The sequence below is a fragment of the Panthera tigris genome, chromosome A2, assembly GCF_018350195.1.
Source record: "Panthera tigris isolate Pti1 chromosome A2, P.tigris_Pti1_mat1.1, whole genome shotgun sequence".
In the NCBI taxonomy this organism is placed as follows: Eukaryota; Metazoa; Chordata; class Mammalia; order Carnivora; family Felidae; genus Panthera; species Panthera tigris.
In genome coordinates, this window is record NC_056661.1 from 94759343 (window position 1) to 94783125 (window position 23783).

Below are 23783 nucleotides of genomic sequence, written 5' to 3' on the forward strand. Positions count from 1 at the left end.
GTATTTTTTACTGAATAAGTTATAAAGCAAGGAATTGATTCATCAGTTTTTTGCATATATCAAATTCTTCTAATTACAGTTTTTGCTATTGGGTTCCTCAGGATCAAATTTTATTTTTACATTTATTTTAAGTGTATTATTTATTTTGAGAGAGAGAGAGAGAGAGCAGGGAAGGGGCAGAGAGAGAGAGAGAGAGAGGAAGAGAGAGAATCCCAAGCAGGCTTGGCTCTGTCAGCATAAGCCTAATGCAGGGCTTGATCCTTCGACTGTGAGATCATGACCTGAGTTGAAACCAAGAGTCAGTTGCTTAACCAACTGAGTCACTCCGGCACCCTTCAAATTAAATTTTAAATTTTATTGAGGCAATTTATCCATTAAATTTGGTCAAGAACCATGGGCCCCTGGGTGGCTCAGTCGGTTGAGTGTCTGACTCTTGATTTCAGCTCAGGTCATAATCTCATGGTTCATGAGACTGAGCCCCACGTTAGGCTCCAAGATGACAGAGCATAGCCTGTTTGGGATTCTCTCTCTCTCTCTCCACCCTCTTTTCTATCTGCCCCTCCCCAACTTGTGCTCGCTTTCTCTTTCTCTCTCAAAAGAAATAAACTTTAAAAAAAAAAAAACAAACCTGTGGCCAGTTTTACTTTTTTACATATTTCTATCAAGTCTAATTTTTGGGGGGGTCAGTTTTGGTAACTTTAAATCTTACAAGATGTAACGTTCTTTGCCAAGTTTTTTTCCTAATACATTTATCATGTGCAATGTTAACTGTTCTGGTTTTATTTCTACAATGGAAACTCATTTGTTGTGATTTGGATAAACAATTGTTTAAATTTACTTCTTAGCTAAAAATGAGAAAATTGTATCAATTCTCCAGGACCACTCTTGGGGTCAAAACATCTCATCCCATTTCCCTTCTCCCTCATATGTTTCTGTCACTCTCATCCCTCAGATGCGAGCTTAAGCACCACTTGCTCAGGGGTGCCTCTCCTGATCTCTAAGGCTAGATCAAGTTTCCCTCTTTATGCTTACATAATACACTTATTTTTCTTTCATCACACTTACTAGATTTTATAAATATATATTTCCATGAGTATTTATTGTCTCCCTCATTAAAATTTGTTCCCTAAAGGCAGGGGCTTTGTTTTTCTTGGCAATGGATCCCTGGCATATAAAAGGCACTCAAATTTATTGAAAAATGATGAAAACGAAAAAGGTGTCTTTTATCCCCAGTGCACATATAATGCCTGGCCAATCCTAGGCACTCATTAAAACCTACTTGCATTTCTCCATTATTGGTTATTTCTGGTTTGTTATGGTCTGACAGACAATGATCAGTTTTTCCTCTCAATACCTTATTTGAAAATTGACTTTTTTTTTTTTAACGTTTATTTATTTATTTTGAGAGAGACAGAGCACAAGCAGAGGAGGGGCAGAAAGAGGAGAGAGAGAACCCCAAGCAGGCTTCACATTGCCAGCACAGAGCCTGATATGGGGCTTCATCCCATGAACCAAGAGATCACGACCTGAGCTGAAATTAAGAGTCAGACACTTAGCTGACTGAGTCACCCAGGTACCCCTGAAAATTGACTTTCTAATGCTATATATTTTTAAGCCTTTAATAGCCATGGTACGTTAATAGTCTTTCCTTCCCTTCTCTACAAGGCTGCATTACTGTGTAACTCCAGGAGGGCACACTGTATTCTATGGGGCAGGGAGTTGTTTGATGTAGTAGCATTGCATCCTCACCTCCCTCTGTGAAAGGAAAAGCATTCAGCTAACTCCTAGTTAAAGTTGGTTATAAGAGCAGTTCTAAACCCTAGCTGTATATCAAAATCACACTGGATACTTTACCAACAGAAATCCTTGAACCCCACCCTAGATTTATTGAGTCATAATGTATTGAAACTCCTCACGTGACTGCAGTGTCAGGATTAGGAAACACTGGGTTGGAGCACAGGATAAGTGTGGGAAAAGTGGTTACACATTAATTTGGATAGGAACATTAGTGACCATGTAATTAAGGGCCCTGCATTCAATACTGAGGACATGGAATTTAATTGTAATGTAGTAAGGAACCATGAAAAGCTTTCAGAGAGTAATGAAATGATCAGATCCATAAGAAAGGTCAACTTGGCACCAGTGTGGCAGATAAGTGGGCAGAGTGTACAGCCTCAGCCAGGGGAGGCAACGGAGGAAGTAACACCAAACCTAGGAACAGGTGGGAAGGACTTCAACTAAGGCGGATGCAGGGCAACTAGAGAGGAAGGAAACGGGAAAGGACTCATAAGAAATTTGACAAGATTTGATAAGTGGAATGTCGAGGGTAATAAAGGAGAGAGAAGTTGAAGACCACTCCAAGATTTCCAGGATAAGCAACTGGCTGCAATTTGATGGTGCCACTAACCAAACAGAATACAAGTGGAAGGATAGAATTGAGCAAGTAAACAAATTCGGTTTCCAGCTGTGATGAAATAGACGTTCTTTTTGTAGGCCATTTAGGTGGAGTTAGAACAGCAAGAAATTGGAAATTAAGATCCAGAGTTCAGAAGAGAATCTGAGGCTGAAATATTAGGTTTGGGAGTCAACAGTTGAGGCCACTGGAAGGTATGAAACTGAACAGAGCACTGTCTATGTAGAATCAAAAGTATTTAGCATAGAATTAGAGATAAAGCAGGCTTTCTCATTCAATTTACTTAATCATATATAATTTTAATAAGGCTCAGACAGAGCACCATTAGAAATAAACAGAAATTAATGTGAAGGTTAAATTCTGATATATAAAACTTATCTGCAATCTTTAGGACATCTTCAAATATGACTATTGTATCTCTGAACTTACCTGCAACATATCAGTCTAGGGGCGCCTGGGTGGCCCATCGGTTGAGTGTCTGACTTCAGCTCAGGTCATGAGCTCATGGTTCGGTTCGTATGTTCAAGCCCTGCATTGGGCCCTGTGCAGACATCTCAGAGCCTGGAGCCTGCTTCGAATTCTGTCTCTCTCTCTCTGCCCCTCCCCTGCTTGCACTTTGTCTCTCTCTCAAAAATGAACATTAAAAAATTTAAAAAAAAATTTAAGAACATATCCGTCTACTGGCTCAGAAAGACCAGTTTCTAAGCTTATTAAATAGCATCATAATTCAGTGAGCTCCTCATCTATGATATCAGTACTCCCCTAAATGAAACAGATATTTGGTGATCTACTTTGATAAAGGCAATATAATTCATCAGGCTAAATCATAAAAATACAACATGTACATAATAAATGCAACTACTGATATCCAGAGACTGTCACTTACTCTGTGTGTCTACGTATGAGTACTTATGTGCCAGGCACTTTTGTGTAATTTACTTTAATAATCCAAATTCATTACTGCATCTGGAATCATTTCAACAGAAAAAAAAACCCAAAACTTAAGATTCCTAGGCCCTGTTACTTCTAGAGAGTGAATGAACTTGTATATACTGAGTCCCAGCAATCTTTGTTTAAAGAAGCATCAGGTTAATTTTGATGCAGGGGATTCAGGAACTATACTTTGAGAAATACTAGCTTATACTAGTTACACATTTTAACTAAGAATTTTAAAAACATACTGAGAGATGTTCATAGATTACAGAAAAATGTTTGAAATAACAGTGTTATGTGGTTTAAGTAGAAAATATATTTTCTTTATTCAAATATGTTGAGTTTCAGTATATTCTGAAATGACACACAAAGTTATACCAAAGCTATATTTTAATTTCATTACATCCCACTCCAAATTCTTTACCATTTACCAAAAATAACTTTTTATAAAGCTTACTATTTTGTCCATTATTATACAGATGATCAATCTACATATTTTTATGTGTTTCTCTCAAAAATTAGAATAGCTTATGAGGATATTATACAAAACTAATTGGTATATTACACACCAAACGTAAGTACAGATTCTGTACAATGTAGTAGTATACATTCATATATTACAAGAGACTAAGTGCCTTGTTAAAAGTGATAGTTTAAGAAATCTTTCATGGAAAAAATCTGCATTACAAAATGTGGTAGTTTAAGTATCAGCTGCTTTCCTCTCATGAATTTCTTTCGGTGGGCATTAACTGTCCATTTAGCTTCATTAATAGTTTTACCACAAGGCCAGCCTATAAAGTAAAATATATGTCAACAGTAAATGTGAAACATGTAAGGATGTGTAAATGACATACATGGCAGCGAGCAGTTCCCTATCTATCTGAAAAGAAACTTTCTTATTAGAGGAAGTTTATCAAGAATAGAGGGGGTACTAAGGCTTTGAAGGATGCAACTAGTGGCTCAGATAGAATACTTATCAAGAGGGAAGGATTACCTGACAGACACCTGGATAAAAGAGATAGGGAATACTAACTAGAATTAAAAGAAACGCCAGAAAACAGAGTTTCATTGTTATAAAACTAAATAAATTATTCAGATAAGTTTCTGGCTTATTTGCTTAGGAAAGGCCTGCCTTTTATCCTTGGTCTTAAATATCTTAATTTCACATAATATCAAAGGTTTTCCTTGAAGTAAAATGGATTGTCACTTAAAAAAAAGAATCTTTACTAATACAATAGTTCATTGTTAGAAGTCCAGAGCAACTGATAAGTACTTACCTGTTTTGTGTGTACTATAAAGCTCATTTTATTTTCCATACTATGGATCTGAAAACATGCATCAGCATCTCCCAATTGCCACATAAAACAACCATACTTAAGACTGATGAGTAAAGCCTGCAATATAATTAGAAATTGTTATATTGAAATGTATGTTAAAAACAACACCTATCTTCTCTTATTATCTACAATGATCTAGTCATGTCCAAACATAATGGTTTTGAATGTTACAATAAATTGTATTCAAAGTTCCCTCAATAACCTTACAGAGCCTCAAGTACAGAACCACACAGAATCTGGTAGACTCTTAGGAGACTGCCTTCAGCAATGGTATCTTTTATATCACACTGACAAACATTTTAAAGATGCCCATTCTGTGGTATGTATACACACACACACACACACACACACAAGAATAATATTCAGCCATCAGAAAGAAGAAAATAATGCCATTTTTAACAACATGGATAGACCTTGAGGGCATTATGTTAAGTGAAATAAGTCAGAAAAAGACTAAAGAGGATATCGCTTACATGTGGAGTCTAAAGAAGCTGAACTCGTAGAAACAGAGAGAAACAGAATGGTGGCTACCAGAGGCTGGGGGACAGCCAACATGAGATGTCGGCCATGAAGTACAAACTTTCAGGTATAAGATGAGTAATTTCTGGGGATCTAATGTACACCATGGTGACTATAGTTAATAATACTATATTATATAGTTCATGTTACTGAGAGAGTAGATCTTAAGTGTTCTCATCACAAAAAGAAAATGGCAATTATGTAACATGGTGGAGGTATTAGCTAATGCTATGGTATTAATCATTTTGCAATACATATCAAATCAACCCATTGTACACCTTAAACTTATACAATGTTATGTCAGTTATGTCTCAGTAAAGTTGAGAAGATGCCTATTCTCTCAGTGACTTTCAAGAAAATTAAATGTACAAGTTTTTACTTTCTGCACGTTAAAAAAAAATCCCTTTCACTTTATTCAGTACCTTTTGAATATTCACATAGTACTTTCAGATCTGAAATTTATGTAATGAGGTAACAGGTTGACTTAAGCAATTCCATCTCACTGAAAATAAGTATGGTGATATATTTATGGTAAAAATAAGCATAATTTTAATAATTAATATAGCCTTCATAAATTCATCAAATTATTTAATGCCTGAAATTCTGTCTCTCTCTGCCCCCCACTCAAAATAAATAAATTAATTAAAAAAAAAAAACTATTAAAAAAAAACCTATTCCTACACTTTCCTAACAAAAAACTTAAATTTAAATAAGCATTCAATATACTTTTTTGATTATTTTAAAATGAATTTCTCCTAGCAACTTGCATTTTCTTGCCCTAAAAATATATTATTTATATACACATATACAAAGAAAGTGTTTGTGCATCCTTTAAAATACACGTTTAAAAACATTTGCTTTCAGGGGCACTTGGGTGGCTCAGTTGGATAAGCGTCAGACTTGAGCTCAGGTTTGTGAGTTTGAACCCTGGCATCGGGTTTGATGCTGTCAGCGCAGAACCTGCTTTGATCTTCTGTCCCCATCTCTCTGCCCCTCCCTCCCTCCCTCCCTCCCTCCCTCCCTCTCTCTGCTCCTCCCCTGCTCACATTCTTTCTCTCAAAAATAAATAAAGCATAAAAAAATTGCTTTCTATGACTAGCAGTTCTTAAAATGTTGATAACATGTTTATTTTTATTTATTTTGAGAGAGAGAGAAAGTGCATGCACAAGCAGGGGAGGGGCAGAGAGAGAGAGAGAGAGAGAAAGAATCCCAAGCTGGTTGGGTGCTCAGCACAGAGCCTGAGGTGGGGCTTGATCTTACAACCATAAGATCATGACCTGAACTGAAACCCAGAGTAAGATGCTCAAATGACTGAGCCACCCCGGCCCCCTTATTACAGGTAATTAATGTTATGTGAAAAGGATGTGGTTTTAGGGCATTTTAAAAAATAATTTTCATACTTCTTGAAGTTTATTTATTAATTATGAGAGACAGAGAGACAGAGAGCAAGTGTGGGGTGGGGGGCAGAGAAAGGGAGAAGCATAATCCCAAGCAGGCTCTGTGCTGTCCGCGCAGAGCTTGACATGGGGCTTGGACTCACAAACCATGAGATCAGGACCTGAGCCCAAATCAAGAATCTGGTGCTGGGATGCCTAGGTGGCTTGGTCGGTTGAGCATCCAACTTCAGCTCAGGTCATGATCTCGCAGTTCACAAGTCTGAGCTCCTCACGGGGCTCTGTGCTAACAGCTCAGAGCTTGGAACCTGCTTCAGATCCTGTGTCTCCCTCTTTCTCTGCCCTCCCCCCTCCCCCACCTTGCTCGCGCTCTCTCTCTAAAATAAACATTAACAAAAACTAAAAAAAAAAAAAAAAAAAAGTCCAGTGCTTAACAGACTGAGCTACCCAGGCACACCAAGAACCTCACTTTAAAAATGCCCTAAACTGGGGCACTGGGTGGCTCAGTTGGTTAAGTGTCCAACTCCTGGTTTTGGCTAGGATCATGATCTCCCATGCGTGGGTTTGAGCTCCCGCCCCACATAGGGGTCTGTGCTGATAGTGCAGAGCCTGCTTGGGATTCTCTCTCTCCCCCTCCCCTGCTTGTGTTCTCTCTTTCTTTCTCTCTCAAAATAAATAAATAAGCTTAAAAAAAAAGTGAGGTTCTTAAATGAAACAGTACAATTAATTTACATGAGTGTATATTATGTATAATGGGAAACTAAGAACATCTTCTTTAAAATTAGCCACCTGTATTTATATTGTAAAATATAACTTTATGGATATGATATGCTAAAATAGCTATTTACCAACATTTGAGTCAAGATATCGTAATACCTTACATTGTCTATTTTTTAGATCAGTTGCTTGAAATTTGTTTAATCAAGAAGCAAAAAATAGTCCATTAATATGGTCTCAAAACAGTTTAATATATAGAAAAAAATACATCTGTAGTATAAGTCCTCAATTATATGGGGGCTAAATTACTAACAAAAATACTGGGGTTGTACATTAAAAATAAAGGTTTTGTTGCTATGCACAAAGGAAGAGATTGAGAAACCCACAATAATGAAAGCAGCTCAATGGAACTGAAAAGTCAGAGTCCATATGGTAGCTGTGAGAGATACAGTGTACTCTAGAAGGAAAAAGTAGTTCTCTTTACGAGATAAAACCTACAAAGGGTCAAGTTGTTTAGTGAGGGAAATCAAAAGGCACAAGAGAAAATGTCAGGGATAGTTGAGAGCAGAAAAGGGAAGACCACAGAAGTGACAAGTAGCAAATAGCCAGCCAGTGGACAGGAGAAACAGTGATGCTGATAACTGATCAGGAAGAATGACACTATGTGGATATCTAAATAACCAGTTTTATTTCAGAAGGGCATTCATTATGGCCAACATAAACTGACATCAGCAAAGGGTATCTATTGCTTGGGTGTGGCAATAGTACTATTATGGTTAAAGATATATCAACAAGCACAGTTAGTTATGAAACAGAAATACATTCACTATAGTAAAACAATGATTCACAACACAGTGTGTTATATATTCAATAGTGTCTACATTTTATGTAAGTATGCTCTCATGAGCATATGAAATTGGCTGAGTTATACTCCCTAATGGAAAACTCTCTTATTTCAAAGAGAAACAAGATATAGAAGGTAGAAGTAATTGGTATAAAAAACACAGCTGTATTCTATGGGTTTTCATGAGAATTAATCTCTGAAGCTACTGTATCGCAGGCAGAGTTTTAATGTAAATGAAGGTATTTTTGCAAATGAAGTTGTTTATTCTAAACTTGTCAAATTCAACCCTAGCATATCTTGATGACTCTAACACAACTGAGGACAAGCTGCCTGCTCCCACCTTTGATGATTAGAAAATATAATCATCTTAAAGCTTTCATAGGTGCTGTAAATTTATCAGTGGTTTACAGAACACAAGGTAATGATCAGGTGGACAGAAAACATCATTACTCTTTGGTTTAATCACCCAAGGACAGCATTTTAATTTATATTTCTAGAAATCGAACATCTTATCTTAAAAAAAGCAGACTACTCACTAATAACATTGTTATCATCCTCTGCCTCCAATTGCTATCTCACTTACTCGATTCCTGGACCATAGTATTATTCATGTGAAATGTTATAATGCTGAACCATCATTTAGGAACTAAATAAAACATTTTATGGTTGCCTAAACCTGGAATGCTGCCAAGGCAAATATAAACTATAGCTTAGAGAAAAGGCTCAGCATCACACCCACAGTGTCACCATTCAGTTTGGTAAAGGATTTGTAAATGTTGTAGAAAATGCTCTGAAATAGCAGAGGAGAAATTTATTGAAATGGTGAGGGGAGTTTCTCCTTTGATTTCCTTTAATAAACTTAGTACAAAAGAAATAGAAAACTGGTTACAAACTAATTAGAAGCAGGCTATTTTTTGTGAGTAAAGTAGCTTAAAAAGAAAATGATAATAAGCAAATGATCCAAAAGCAAGCTGACATCTGAGGCTTCCAAAAAAATCAAGTTCTAGATAAGCTACTGAATTCAGTCCCTATTCAGCCCTATGTCCGTACATATTCTCTACCTCCATTCACGGGCATATCTAACAGCATGGTAAAAATAGCTGTTGCCCATAAGGATGATCCTGAGTTATCATGAAGTGACTAAACTACTTTCAGAAGTTATGTGATTACAAAGTAAGGGTTATAAAAATGGTGAAAATAAAAATTAGGTTTATGATAAAATTTCCTAACCTAAAATGACTTTTCTAATTTTTTTAAAAATGTATGTTTATTTTTGAGAGAGAGAAAGAGAGAGACCAAGTGCAAGCAGGGGAGAAAGGAGGGCAGAGAGAGAGGGAGACACAGAATCCGAAGCAGGATCTGGGCTCCGAGCTCCCAGCTATCAGCTCAGAGCCCAATGTGGGGCTCAAATTCACGAACCGTGAGATCATGACTTGAGTTGAAGTCGGACGCTTACCCAACTGAACCACCCAGGTACCCCTAAAATACCTTTTCTAATGTATAAGCTTAGTTATTACTTTAACAGACCTGAAATGGTCTATTCTTAAACAAATCTGAATGAACAAAATAAATTTGATTTTTATTAGCTATTAAAGCTAGAAAGCTGTTCATCCAGATAAATGTGTTAAATATGCTAAAAATGATTCATAATTCCATATTTTATATATAACAACTTTGATTAGAAAAAGGAATATAATATAGTAACAAGCCTCTGATGGGAAAGGTCTGAATCCCTTCCATACTTCATCTTGCCTGTTCCCCAAAAGGCTCCTATAACTAATTCTGCTTTTCAAAGTGAATCCCTTGTGACAGGTATTACATTTTTCTTTTTTCTAATGTTTATTTATTTATTTTGAGAAACAAAGAGCATGTGCAAACACAGGGGAGGGGCAGAGAGAGAGGGAGACAGGAAATCCCAAGCAGGTTTTGTGCTGTCAGTACAGAATCCAACACCAGCCCAATCTCACAAAACATGAGATCATGACCTGAGCCAAAATCAAGAGTCATATGCTTAACCGACTGAGCACCCCAATATATTTTTCTTTTTTTAACCTGTGTTTTTTCATTTAAACTTAATTGATTTTTAAAATAGGTAATATAATCACAGTTAAAAAATTTTTAAGTTGCAAAATGGTACTTAGTAAAGTTTCCCTTCTACTCTTGTTTCCAGTTACCTGGTTGCCTTCTCTAAAGGCTTCATGAAACTTTTTATTCATACGCAAGCAATATGTATTCATGTAAATATGGTCTTGACTTCCCCTCGTTTTTACACAAATAACAGCATATTACATATGGTCCACCAATGTACTTTTTCACTAAATGTATCTTGGAAATCATTCTCTACATTCTTCATTCTTTTATATGGCTGCACAGTATTTCAATGTAGAAATGTACTATGATTAATACATTACATAATTATAGAATACAATTAATGTTAATAATTAACACTTTGTTGACAATCATTTACTTTTCATCCCTCTTCCTTTGCTATTATAAATAAAATTGCAATGAATACTTTTATATATGTCATTTCTAGATTTTTCAGGTATGCTGGTACAATTTTTTTAAGACATTGGTCAAAAACAGCTGTAAAGCTGAAAATCTACCTTAGTTTCCATGTTGAGAAGATGAAGTCCTTTTATATTCACTCCTACATACACAGGGATGACTTTATGATTGCTGGGGCTTGCCTTTGTAAATATCTGTCCTGTGAAAAAAGCTGCTCCATATGTAGGAATTTCCCAACAATTCTGTAAGAACATGCGCTGAAGGTGATGCATTTCTTTACTGACACCCTCACTTGTACTAAGATTCTAAAAACAAATAAGGTAAAATAAAAGAGATGTGAAAAGAGAACACACTTTTGATAATCCAAGTAGGTCAACTAAGCAGTTTCTAAAATCGTGGCTGCCCCCAGAGAAGAATAAAATTGTGTGAACTATCCCAAGAGCAGTTCTTAATACTTCAAAAAAGAAAGAAATATCAAAGTATAAAAATAGTGCTTGTCTATTCTATTAGGTTTTAAGTGTTTCATGGACAAGGATAGTGTATAATTTCATGGTGTGTGAGGTGTGTGTTTAATCTCTAGTTCTTACCACAGTATCCAGCATATAGAACATGGTGTGTGAGGTGTGTGTGTGTGTGTGTGTGTGTGTGTGTGTTTAATCTCTATTCCTTACCACAGTATCCAGCATATAGAAGGTATTCAGTAAAAGATTCCACATTATTAAAAATAAAAATATGCTACTTTCAGTTTCATGTGAACTAGAAGATGAATTTTTAATTTCAGTACTATAAATTTAATGTAACTACATTTAAAACATATTACAGGATTTAATTTACAAAATTTCAACTAGGGTATAAAATGTCTTTTTATTTCTGTTAAACAGCTTACCTTATATTCATGAAGTATTCGGTTTGTCCAGTGAGGTGCCTTACTTTTCAATTTGGTAATAGGTACAATGGATTTTAGGTTTTCTTCACTGTAAGCAAACAGGCCAACATGCTTTAAATAAATCATCTTTAGTAGCTAAAGTACATAAATCACTCAGAAACAAATTGCTTTAAATAACATGATTTTTTTTAAGTAACATGATTTTTGAGCTGAAAAATATATATTGTAAAATATTAGAGAACTCTAAAAATTTTAAGCAAAAGCCACAATCCTAACATTCTCATTTAAGAGAATGTTTCTTCTTTCAATAACCACAAAATACTTTTGAAAATTGAAAACTACAATAAACAAACTTCAGTGTTTAAAACCTCAGCGTTTTTTCTCAAAAACTGAAATCTGCCTTATGACATTTTCTACTACTTATCAAGTCAGGTTTTAATGAACTTATATTTAAACATATAATAAAGATAAGTTAAAGAAAAAATATAAGGTATATCAAGGGGTGCCCGTCAGTAGAGCATGTGACTCTTGATGTCAGAGTTGTGGGTTTGAGCCCCATGTTGGGTGTAGAGATTACTTAAAAAAATAAAATCTTTAAAAAAAAAAAAAAAAGGTGTATCAAACCAGAGTCAAACGTAAGAAAAATAATTTTGGAGAGAATATAACTTTAAGAATGCTTTACCATTTTTTCCCTTCATTTCATGCCTCCTCATATCCTCTAGTTCCAAACCAAAGTATAAATATTTCTTAACAACATTTTTAAACTTTCTTGGTTAAATAGAATCTTGAACATAGCACAAGACCACATACTGTATTAAATACTTACTTTAGGAAACCTTGCTTGTGTTTCTTACTCTCATAATTTCCATAAACTATTTGCAACAGTAGACTTGCCAATGTTATCAGTTTAGTGTCAGGAGCTGTATAAAAGCCCTTTAATAAATTATATCTGGCTTCATCAAAGAGGATAAGAATAGCTAGTGGGTCTTCAATCTTAAAAGAAAAAGCAGAATTTGGTTATTGGGCTACAATTTCCTGTTAGAAATATACAACTTGTCACTGTCTAATATGGAAAAACAAACGCTACATATTTGTATATAAATGAGCTGTTATTTAGAGCAGGGGTTGACAAATTTTTCCTGTTAAGGGCCAGAGAGTAATATTTGAAGCTTTATGAGTCACATAGTCTCTCTGAGCACAAAAGCATCCATAGACAATACAGTAACAAACAGGTCTGTGATGGTGTTGTAATAACACTTTACATATGGGTACCAAAATTTGGTACCCATAAAATTTTCACATGACATGATATATTATCCTTTTGAATTTTTTCAAACTTTAATACCTTACCAAATATATAAAAATAAACAGCAGGTCAGATACAGCAATAGGCTATAGTTTGTTAACCTCTGATTTACAGTCTAATAAAAGATTATCATTAGTTTATGGATATGGATAATTTCTACCACAATTTTACCTAAATCAATTATATTCCTCAAACATTATTCTACATGTTTCATACGATATAGTAGTGAACCTCAAGGAAAATACAAGAAAGTGTATTAATTCCTAGAAGTGTACATGTAGTTTTAAAAAATTTTATTTTAAAACATTTTTTATTTCATTTGACTAAAACTACTTGGTACTTCCAAATAACACTAAAGGAGAGCAGAAGATTTTTCCCTAAGTTTCAAAAACGTCATGAAGTTTCACTTTATCAAGTAGGATTAACAAAGATTGAAAAAAGCTAACCTATAGAATATACCTATGCTTAGAAATAGTCACCAATTTTAGAGTTTCTGAAAGAATACTTAAAGGATTTCCAAATATAATTCAAAGTGATCTCAATTCCCTGTGGTAAAAGTTACTTTTGTCTTACTAACTAAAATAATATCCTATAATGCTCTATATAATATTAAAAACCTAAAAGAGAATTTCACGGGGAAAAAAGGTGGGAGGAGTGTTCTAGATTAAAAGTGACTAAAGAGATAACCAAATAGAAATTATGAAACTTGACTAGATCCTACATATGGGGGCTATAAAAAAAAGACTTTTAAACAATTGGGGAAAATCTGAATATGGATCACATATCAGACATTATTATGGAAATATTAATTTTTCTAGGTTGAAAATGGTTGAAAAAGGTTCATATGTCCTTTTTCTTAGGAGATATATGTAAAATACGTAGGGATTAAGTGCTATGATGTCTGCAACACACTTTTAAATGGTTCATAAAGAAAAAATAGAGAAGATGAAGGAAATAAAGCAAAATATTAGCCATTAGTGAATTTAATGAATTTTATTACCTTTTCAACTTTCCTATGGGCTTTAATTTCTCAAAATTAACAGTGAATTTAAAGAGTTTGAGTAGTTAAGCGTTATAATTCCTAACAGTGTATTTAGTGAGCATTAGTCAACAATTATTCTTTACTAATGAAATCAGGCCATTTTCATCCTAAAGGAATAATGCAACCAATAAATGTAATTCTTCCATTTTTCAGACAGTACAAATTGGAATTTCTTAATTACATAATGAAAGAACACAACTATCTTATCAGATGATCATTATATTCTGATTTGTCTTAAGGTACTTACTAAACTTTGCTTCTTTTTCACCTGAGTTCACTTTATATTCTTTATAATAATGCAATTAATTTATCATCCAAGTTTTATCGTTATTGCTCTTTTTCTCCACCAATCAACTTTTAAAATATTACTTAGGTGGAGAAGGAAGATAGACTGAGTATACTTAAATTACTTGCAGACTTTATGGACCTAATATTTTTTTTAACTGTGCTAAAATACACATAACAAAAAATATTTTAACCATTTTAAGTGTATAATTCAGTGACATTAATTACATTCACAATGTTGTACAAATATCACTATTTACACAACTTTTTAATCATTCAGAAACTGTTAACCACTAAGCAGTAACTCCACACTCTAACACCTGTAGTGACCACTAATTTACTTCATGAATTTTCTTATTCTAGATACTTAGTGTAAGTAGAATCATACAATATTTGTGCTCTTCTTGCATCTGGCTTGGCTTATTTCACTTAGCATAATGTTCTCAAGGTTTATCCATGTCATGGCATGTATCAGAACTTCATTTCTTTTTATGGCTGAATAATATTCCATTTTATGTGTATACCACGTTTTGTTTATCCATTCATCTCTTGATGGAAACTTAGTTTGTTTCCACCATTTCGGTTATTGTGACTAATGCTGCTTTGAACACTGGCATATAGATATGTTTAAGTTCCTATTTTTAATTCTTCAGGTATATATCAAAGAGTGGAACTACTGGATCATATGGTAATTGTGTTTAGTTTTTCTGAGAACCGCTATTGTTTTCCACAGCAGCTATTCCATTTTACATTCCTACCTGCAATGTATAAGGATGACAAATTCTTTGTAACTTTACCAAAATTCATTATTTTCTTTTTTTTAATTAAAATAGCCATCCTAGGAGGTGTGAAGTAGATTCTCATTGTGTTTTGATGTACATTTCCCTAATGACCATTGACGTTGAGCATCTTTTCACAAGTTTCTTAGTCATTTGTGTATCTTCACTGGAGAAATCAAGTCTTTTGCCCATTTTAACTGGGTTGTCTTTTTGTTGTTGAGTTGTAGCTCCCATTCTGTAAATCGTCTTTTCACTTTCTTGATAATATCCTTTTATGCACAAATGTTTTTAATTTTGAAGTCCAATTTATGTATACTTTCTTTTGTTGCTCACAGTTTTGGTGTCCTATTTAAAAATCCATTGCCAGGGGCACCTGAGTAGCTGTCGGTTGAGTGTCTAACCCTTGGTTTCGACTGAGGTCATGATCTCACAATTTTTGAGTTCAAGCCCCATGTCAGGCCCACACCATGGAGCTTGCTTGGGATTCTCTCTCCCTCTCTGTCACCCTCCCCCTGCACATTCTCTCTCACTCTCAAAATAAATGAGTAAGCTTAAAAAAAAAATCCATTGCCAAATCTAAGGTCATGAAGGTTTATCTGTTGGTTTGCTTCTAAGAGCTTTATGGTTTTTAGCTCTTACATTTAGGTTGTTGATCCAGTGAGTTAACTTTTATATATGGTGTGATTCAGGGTCCAATTTCATGCTTTTGCACCATCTGTTGAAAAGACCACTCTTTTTTCATTGGCACCCTTGTCAAAAATCAGCTGACTATAGATTTTGGTTATAGATGTATTGGGTTTATTTCTGTACTCTCGTTTCTAATCCATTGGCCTATATAATTGTCCCTAATTACTGTGGCTTTTGTAGTAAGTTTTGAAATTGGAAGTGTGAATCCCTCGACTCTATTCTTTTTTCAAGGTTGCTTTAGCTATTCAAGGCCCTGTGTAATTACATATGAATTTAAGGATTGCCTTTTCCACTTCTACAAAAAGGCTTTTGGAATTTTTTTTAGATAATGTGGTAAATCAGTACATGCTTGGCTAGTGTGGACATCTTAACAATATTAAATCTTCCTACCCTTAACACAGATGTCTTTCCAGTTACACAGATCTTTAGTTTTTTTCAGTATGTTTTATAGTTCTGAGTGTACAAGTCTTGCACCTCTTTTGTTAAATTTATTCCTAGCATTTTCTTTAAGATGCTATTTTAATTAATTTCTTAATTTCCTTTTTTGGTTGTTCATTGATGTATGTAGAAACCACTGATTCTTGTGTGTTAAGCTTGTAACTTGCACATTGTTGAATCTATTTATTACCCCTAATAGCTTTTTTGTGGATCCTCTATATAGGATCATGTCATTTGCGAATAGTTTTATTTTTTTCCTTTCCAGTATGGATGCTTTTTATTTTTTTCCCCTTCTTTCCTTCCTTCCTTCCTTCCTTCCTTCCTTCCTTCCTTCCTTCCTTCCTTCCTTCCTTCATCTAATTGCTCTGGTTAGTGTTAAATAGCATTGGTGAAAGCTGCATCCTTGTCTTTTTCATGATCTTAGCTTTCAGCCTTTCATCGAGTATGTTAGCTGTAGGTTTTTCATAAATGCCATTTATCATGTTGAGGAAGTTCCCATCTATTCCTATTATAAGAGTTTTATCATGAAAGGGTATTGGATTTTGTCAACTATCTTTTCTGTGTCAATTGAGATGATAAATTATTTTTTTTTCCCTTTGTTCTACTTATGAAAATCTAACACATTTTTTAATGAATAATTAAGATCTTTGTTTTTGGTAAGTTTCATACACTCTTTATGTAACTGCCAGTATATTTCAGTGAGAGGATCAAGTCTATCTTTGGTTTGATAATATAAAAGGGACAATATGAATAGTTAGATACAAAACATTTATCAAGTTTGTACATGGCCACTGAACTTTTCATATAACTTTGCTTAACCTTGTCTGTTTAATATTCCCTTGGATAACAATCAGGAAATGCACTGTATATTTTTTCTTCACCAAAGTTATGAGACCTTGAAACTTTTTTTCTTCAATTTCAAAGATACTCTTGTAGTTAGCCTTCACACTTAGTTTAACTTGTGATATCTACCTTAAATTTATTTGTTGTCCATTCATCTTTCAGATAGCATTATCCCACATCCTCTAAAATTTACAGAAATTCAAATCCAAGTGTACTTGTATGGAACAGATCTTTTTATCAAATGTAAATTCTATTCTCATTTTTTACCATCTATATAATTTCTGCTTGATTTGAAAATAGCCACTTACTGACTTTTGAGAATAACTTTTTTATATCCCCTTTGCAAATATAATCTTCTCCATTCAGAATATATTTTCTGTTCTCCTCCCACATCAACATATCTCTTTGCTCGTCTGAAGTTTACCACTGATTAGCACTTTATTAAATTTATCTTTGATACTGTACTTCCTAACTATACTAAAAACTTTTTTTTTTGTATAATCCATCTTCCATCTGGTTGCTAATTCTCTTTACAATAGATTCTCTATTTCTTTTGTTTCTACAACAATGAAGGTAGAAATAGGAAAACCAACCAGGGGCTTTGTAAGTAAACTAACTCAAACTCTACCACTTACCCCAGGGATGTAAGGATTGAACAGAAAAACAGAAAATCTCCTCGTCCTCATACAGGAAAAGCACAATTTTTATTTCTAGTGCCTACCACAGGAACTCAATAGATTCTGTGTATTTAAATGACTAAAATAAGATTTCCACACAAACCTTTTTTTCAACTTCCAAAGGAAGTCTCACATCTCTTCTTAGGAAAAGCTGTGGTGTTTCTCTTTGGGGATCCAAATTAGTTAATTCAGCAAGTATTTCTGGCCAGTCACGAACATGTTGCAATGGTTTATGATAAGGCTTGAGTTGAAGGCCTGAAAAACATCTTTCCTTTTATAAATGATAATGTAAAAATAAATTATATCAACACATGGAAAATTTGTATTAAATTATCTGTACTTAAGTGCTGAATACACACAAAGTAAAGGTCTAAATTCTAATCAACGCTGACTTTAACCAATAATATTACTACCCAATTTTAGGTGAAGAGCTTTTGTTTTTAAGAATGTAAGAATTATGGAGGTGCCCAGGTGGCTCAGTTGATTGGGCACCCAACTCTTGATTTCAGCTCAGGTCATGGTCTCATGGATCCTGGGATAGGCCCCACGCAAGGTTCTGTGCTAACAGGGCAGAGCCCACTTGGGATGGGATTCTCTGGTTCTCTCCTCTCTCCTTACCTCCTCCCCAGCCCCCTGACTCCTGCACACACATGCACTCACTCACTCTCAAAATAAATAAATAAACATTAAAAAAAAAAGAATTTAAGAATTATGAGGGGCGCCTAGGTGGCCCAGTTTGTAGAGAATATGACTCTTGATCTTAGGGTTTTAAGTTTGAGCCCCATGTTGGGTATAGAGATTACTTAGAAATAAAATTTTTTTTCTTTTTTAATTAGAGAGAGCATGCACGGGGCAAAGGGGAGAGAGGCAGAGGGAGAAGAGGAAGAATTTTAAGCAGGCCCCATGCTCAGCATGGAGCCCAACATGGGACTTGATCCCACAATCCTGGGATCATGACATGAACTGACATCAAGAGTCAGACACTAAACCGACATAGCCACCCAGGCGCCCCTTAAAAATAACATCTTAAAAGGGTGCCTGAGTAATTCAGTCGGTTAAGCCTCCAACTCTTGCTTTCAGCTCAAGTCTTGATCTCAGGGTCATGAGTTCAAGCCTGGCATTGGGCTCTGTGCTGAGCAAGGAGCCTACTTATAAAGAAAGAAACAAACAAACAAAATCTGTAAAAAATTAAAGAATATAAGAATTATGATAATTCCTAAAACAAACAAAATGTATCAAATGTATATAAGATCTTTAATTCCATGATAGCCTATTTATGATACAATCAGTAGAATCTAGAGTTAAAAAAAAAGACAAATCATTAACCAATCACAATAACCTCAATTAATTCCTTTATATATTTGCAGTATTTGCTTGAAAGACAAATCTATAGTGACATCAGGATAATTTTAAATGAAAATATTTGATAGAGGGGCGCCTGGTGGCTCAGTCTTGGTTAAGCATCTGACTTCAGCTCAGGTCATGATCTCACGGTCTGTGAGTTTGAATCCCACGTTGGGCACTGGGATGACAGCTCAGAGCCTGGAGCCTACTTCAGATTCTATGTCTCCCTCTCTCTCTGCTCCTTTCCCACTCATGCTCTGTCTCTCCCTGTGTCTCAAAAATGAATAAATGTTAAAAAAAAAATTTTAAAAAAAGATTTGATAGAAAACTAACACAAAAAATATTTGCATTATTTCAGGTGAAATGAGCACTGACAATAAAGGCAAGTTGGAGGAGCAATACATTTAATGGAATTCAAGTTAAATTCCATGGTTAAAGAAGAAGTTTTAAAATGATTAAAAATTGCTTTGAATGAAGCAAGGGATGCGGGGCCCAGAGGCTTACCTATTTCAACAGTTGGAATGCTAGTAATTTATATACAAGAGAAGATCACTGTATCATTTGAAAATGTGAAAGTCATTAAAAAACTGATGCTATACTTAAGTTTGCCAACCTACTCTCAAAAATAGTGAGGTTTACACAACAGAGTAACAACTTTCTTACTGAGGTTTTCTGAACAGATCCAAATAGTGAAATATTGCTGTGTTTCCTGAGAGAGACGCATTCCTTCCATTATCTGCTGCACTGTGGTATTATTTCCATGTTTCAGTTCAACAGAACGGTATGATCCATCCATTCTGTATATCCGAACTTTTTCATACTAGGACAAAAGACAATAATAAATTATGCAATCTGGTTAGAAATTATATATCCCAACCTAACAAAATGCTTCAGTTTCAACTTCATATGCTTTATTATAGATTTCTAAAATGGAAAATAACAGGAAACTACTTCAAGTGAGTATCTGTTGGCATTATTTAAAAAAGTTTTATTTCCATTATGTATATTTTCCACTTTTTTTTCCTCTGGATGATTCATGATCATGTAAGCTTGAGAGACTAAGGTGAATGATTCCTAAAAAATATTCAACTTTGGATTCTTCTAGGAAATGTTTTAAAGCTCTTCATGTACAAAGTAGGTATCCTATGGGGGATACAGACTTGGTTACTAAATCTGGTGTTAGTCAAGTATCTTATGAGTCTAGTGGGCTAAAGATTATATGGTAGAAATGTGTACTAGCAGTAATTTGTCCTAAGAGGAATCTGTGATGGAAGACCGTACACATGAAAGTTATGGAACAACGGACCTTGAGCCATTTTCTTTCCTCCTCTTCAGAAAAATCTCAGAGAGTAATAATATTTTCAATACATTAAAAAAAAAAAAATTCCTGTCACCTATTTTGCCCTTCTCTCACCCACCTCCCCTCTAGCAACCACCACTTTGTTCTCTGTATTTAAGAGTCTGTTTTTTTGTTTTTGTTTTGTTGATTCCACATATATGTGAAGTCATACAGCATTTGTCTTTCTGACTTATTGCACTTAGTGTAATACCTTCTAGGTCCATCCATGTTGGTGCAAATGGTGAGATTTCATTCTTTTTTATGGTCAATATTCTATTGTATATATGTACTACATCTTGTTTATCCATTCATCTATTGATGTATACTTAGTTTGCTTCCATATCTTGGCTACTATAAATAATGTTGTGATAAACATAGGAGTACCTGTATCTTTTTATATTTGATTTTAGCCAAAAGGTCGAGAAGCAATTTCATGTATCTTTTTAATTTAGTGTTTTCCTTTTCTTTGTGTAAATACTCAGTACTGGAATTACCAGATCATATGGTATCTCTATTTTTAATTTCTTAAGGAACCTCCATACTGTTTTCCACAGTGACTGCACCAATTTACATTCTAACACTGCACAAGGGTTCCACCATTTTCTCCAAATCCTCACCAACACTTCTTATATCTTTTTGAAACTAGCCATTCTGATTGGTGTGAGGTAATAGCTAATTGTGGTTTCTCAATATATCCTCAATACATTTTTATTGTCACTGGAAGTAACTCAATATGTTCTCAACACATTTTACTATATTGGAAGCCCCCAAATAACTTCCAGGCCAGTTCATTTTAGATAAAAGTACCTAATTCCTCTTATCGTGTTCATTTAGAATATAAAAATTATGCCAGGAATAATAATGTGTTCTATATAATTAGAAAATAAATTGAGGGCACCTGGGTGGCTCAGTCGGTTAAGAGTCTGACTTCGGCTCAGGTCATGATCTTGTGGTTCATGAGTTCGAGCCCCACATCAGGCTCTGTGCTGACAGCTCAGAGCCTGGAGCCTGCTTCAGATTCTGTGTCTGCCTCTCTCTCTACCCCTCGCCTGCACACACACACTCTCTCTCCTAAAAATATATAAACATTAAAAAAATTAAAAAAAAATTGTAATAAAGTATAATAGAAGGGTGCCTGTACTGTTACCTACTTCCTTGACTTTGTCTTGTGCTCATGGAACAGTATTTTGACAAAATCTGTTGTGTGGTGAGTTTGTGTGTTTATATTCTTAAAGGCAGAGATCATATGTTTACTCTTTATCATTTGTCACTTTCAGCATTTCAAGGTGTTAAATTCACAGAAATACTCCACAAATACTTACTGCCTAACTGATGGAAAGGTCTGGAAAGGATCAGAGATTGTATTTGTTGAGATCAAACTTTTACACTTTATCTGTTGATATAAATCCTTTTATCTGGTTTGCAAGTTTTCACAGTTTTTAAATTAATCATAATTTTATCATAACTGTAACTATTAGGCAAACTGAGCTTTTCTAATTGTTAATTCTTCTCTATCTTAATGTTATTGCTAATTATTTCAGACATTATCAAGTATTGAGATTATACTGGAAATTAGGTTAATTTTAAGTGCTTGAAAGATTTATCATGCAATTTTATTTTGTTATTCAAGAATAAATGTCTTAATGTTAGGGATGATAACAAATTTAATACTTAAGAGATCTAACTATGAGGTTTTCTAAAAGCAATAAAGAAACCATCCATCCATTCCACTCTTGCCACAGATCCTCAAATTACTTATTAATTTAAACAGTTGGTGTGGCTCTATTTCTGAAAGTAATTCTTACTGGTTTGTTAATGGCTTCCTTCAACAGTTTTGCAGCTTCTTCCCAGTTATTTTGTTTGTTTTCTTCACAAATATTTAAGGGGGATCTTCCTTGTTGGTCCGTTATGTGCTAGAAATGTTGGAAAAAATAAAAATATAAAGAAAAAAGTATTACAGATCTATGGTATTGTAAGTGAAAATGTCACAGTTTCACAAAAAACAGACTTTTGTCAAGTATTAAATATTAACCACACTTAGCACATACAATACTTAAAATAAACATGAATTGATAAAGATGACTCAAAGCACTAATCAATGTGATTGTTTTTTTAAAAGTTCTGATTATAAGATCCAACAAAGGTTTTGTTTAAAGCGATTATTTTCCCCTTTAAAATACTTCTTAACACAAATTCTGAAAAATGGGAATTCTTTTTCTTTCTTATTTTTTTGAGGAAATACAACGTAACATAAAAAGAGGTTAAATTTTATGTATATGCAGGAGATTGATGGTGGTGATGATTGCACCACAATATGAATGTAATTAAAAAAAAGAGGTTAGAGTGGAAGAGAGCCAAAGCATAAGAGACTCTTAAAAACTGAGAACAAACTGAGGGTTGATGGGGGGTGGGAGGGAGGGGAGGGTGGGTGATGGGTATTGAGGAGGGCACCTTTTGGGATGAGCACTGGGTATTGTATGGAAACCAATTTGACAATAAATATCATATATTGAAAAAAGAAAAAAATAAAGAAAAAAATAATAAAATAAATAAATTTAAAAAAAATGAATGTAATTAATGCCACTGAACTATACATCTAAAAATGGCTATAATGGTAAATTTTATGTGGGGCATATTTTATCACAATAAAAACATGTATAAAATCAAAGCTTATACATAGATATTACGTATACTACATACTAAGTAAAATTTATTTTTTTCAGTTGGTTTCTCAAGTATACAATTGAACATTTTAGTGTCATTACTGGTTTTTCATTGCTTAGACATTTAAAAAAACCCTGGAAAATAACTTACTCTGTCAATTTCTGGATGGTTTAGGAGAATCTGTACTATTTCAGCATGTCCTCCTCCAGCAGCAAAATGAAGAGGAGAACTAAGCTGTCCATTTAAAAGGTTTGGATTGCACTTTCCTTTCTCTAACAATATGCGAGTGGCCTCAACTTTTCCATACCTGTAAAAAAAAAAAAAAAAAATGAAACTTACCCCCCAAAATAATCTGAAACACTAAAAAAATTTATTATTATCTTTAGTATTTATTCATTTATTTTGAGAGAGAGAGAGAGAATGTGCATGTGAGGAGGAGAGGGGCAGAGACAGGAGAGAGAGAATCCCAAGCAGGCTCCACACTGTCAGCACAGAGCTCAACACAGGGCTTGATCTGATCAACTGCAACATCATGACCTAGAGCTGAAAACAAGGGTTGGATGCTTAAACTACTGAGCCATCCAGATGCCCCCAAGATGTCTTAAAAAGTTAAATCTCAGATACTATCTCAAAGAAATTTAAGATCTTTTTTAAGTAAGATACTGACATAAATGTTTTTCAGTGTCTAAGCATTTCTTACGAATTCTTCTGGTTCAATTCAACTGTTTCTGTTTCTGATCAACTAGGAGGGACTATAACCTCAAATACAAGATGAGAAAGAACTACCACATGCAAGGTACAAAAATTATAAACTAAGGAAATAAAATT

The 23783-nt window shown here is 34.4% G+C and overlaps 1 protein-coding gene across 4 annotated transcripts in view; it reads right to left on the reverse strand.

Moving 5' to 3' along the window:
- Positions 1-3647: 3647 nt before the first annotated feature.
- KRIT1 (KRIT1 ankyrin repeat containing) overlaps positions 3648-23783 on the reverse strand; it is a 41000-nt gene continuing 20864 nt past the window's right edge. For all 4 annotated transcript variants that reach the window (XM_007076717.3, XM_007076716.3, XM_007076715.3 and 1 more), the window contains exons 9-17: positions 23106-23262; positions 22097-22204; positions 19616-19772; positions 17712-17863; positions 12378-12544; positions 11552-11639; positions 10764-10970; positions 4624-4740; positions 3648-4137 (exon numbers count right to left, since the gene is read on the reverse strand). In XM_007076717.3, the coding sequence (XP_007076779.1) occupies positions 4069-4137; positions 4624-4740; positions 10764-10970; positions 11552-11639; positions 12378-12544; positions 17712-17863; positions 19616-19772; positions 22097-22204; positions 23106-23262 (1222 nt within the window). In that variant the 3' untranslated portion in view covers positions 3648-4068. The remainder of the gene's footprint in view (positions 4138-4623; positions 4741-10763; positions 10971-11551; positions 11640-12377; positions 12545-17711; positions 17864-19615; positions 19773-22096; positions 22205-23105; positions 23263-23783) is intronic.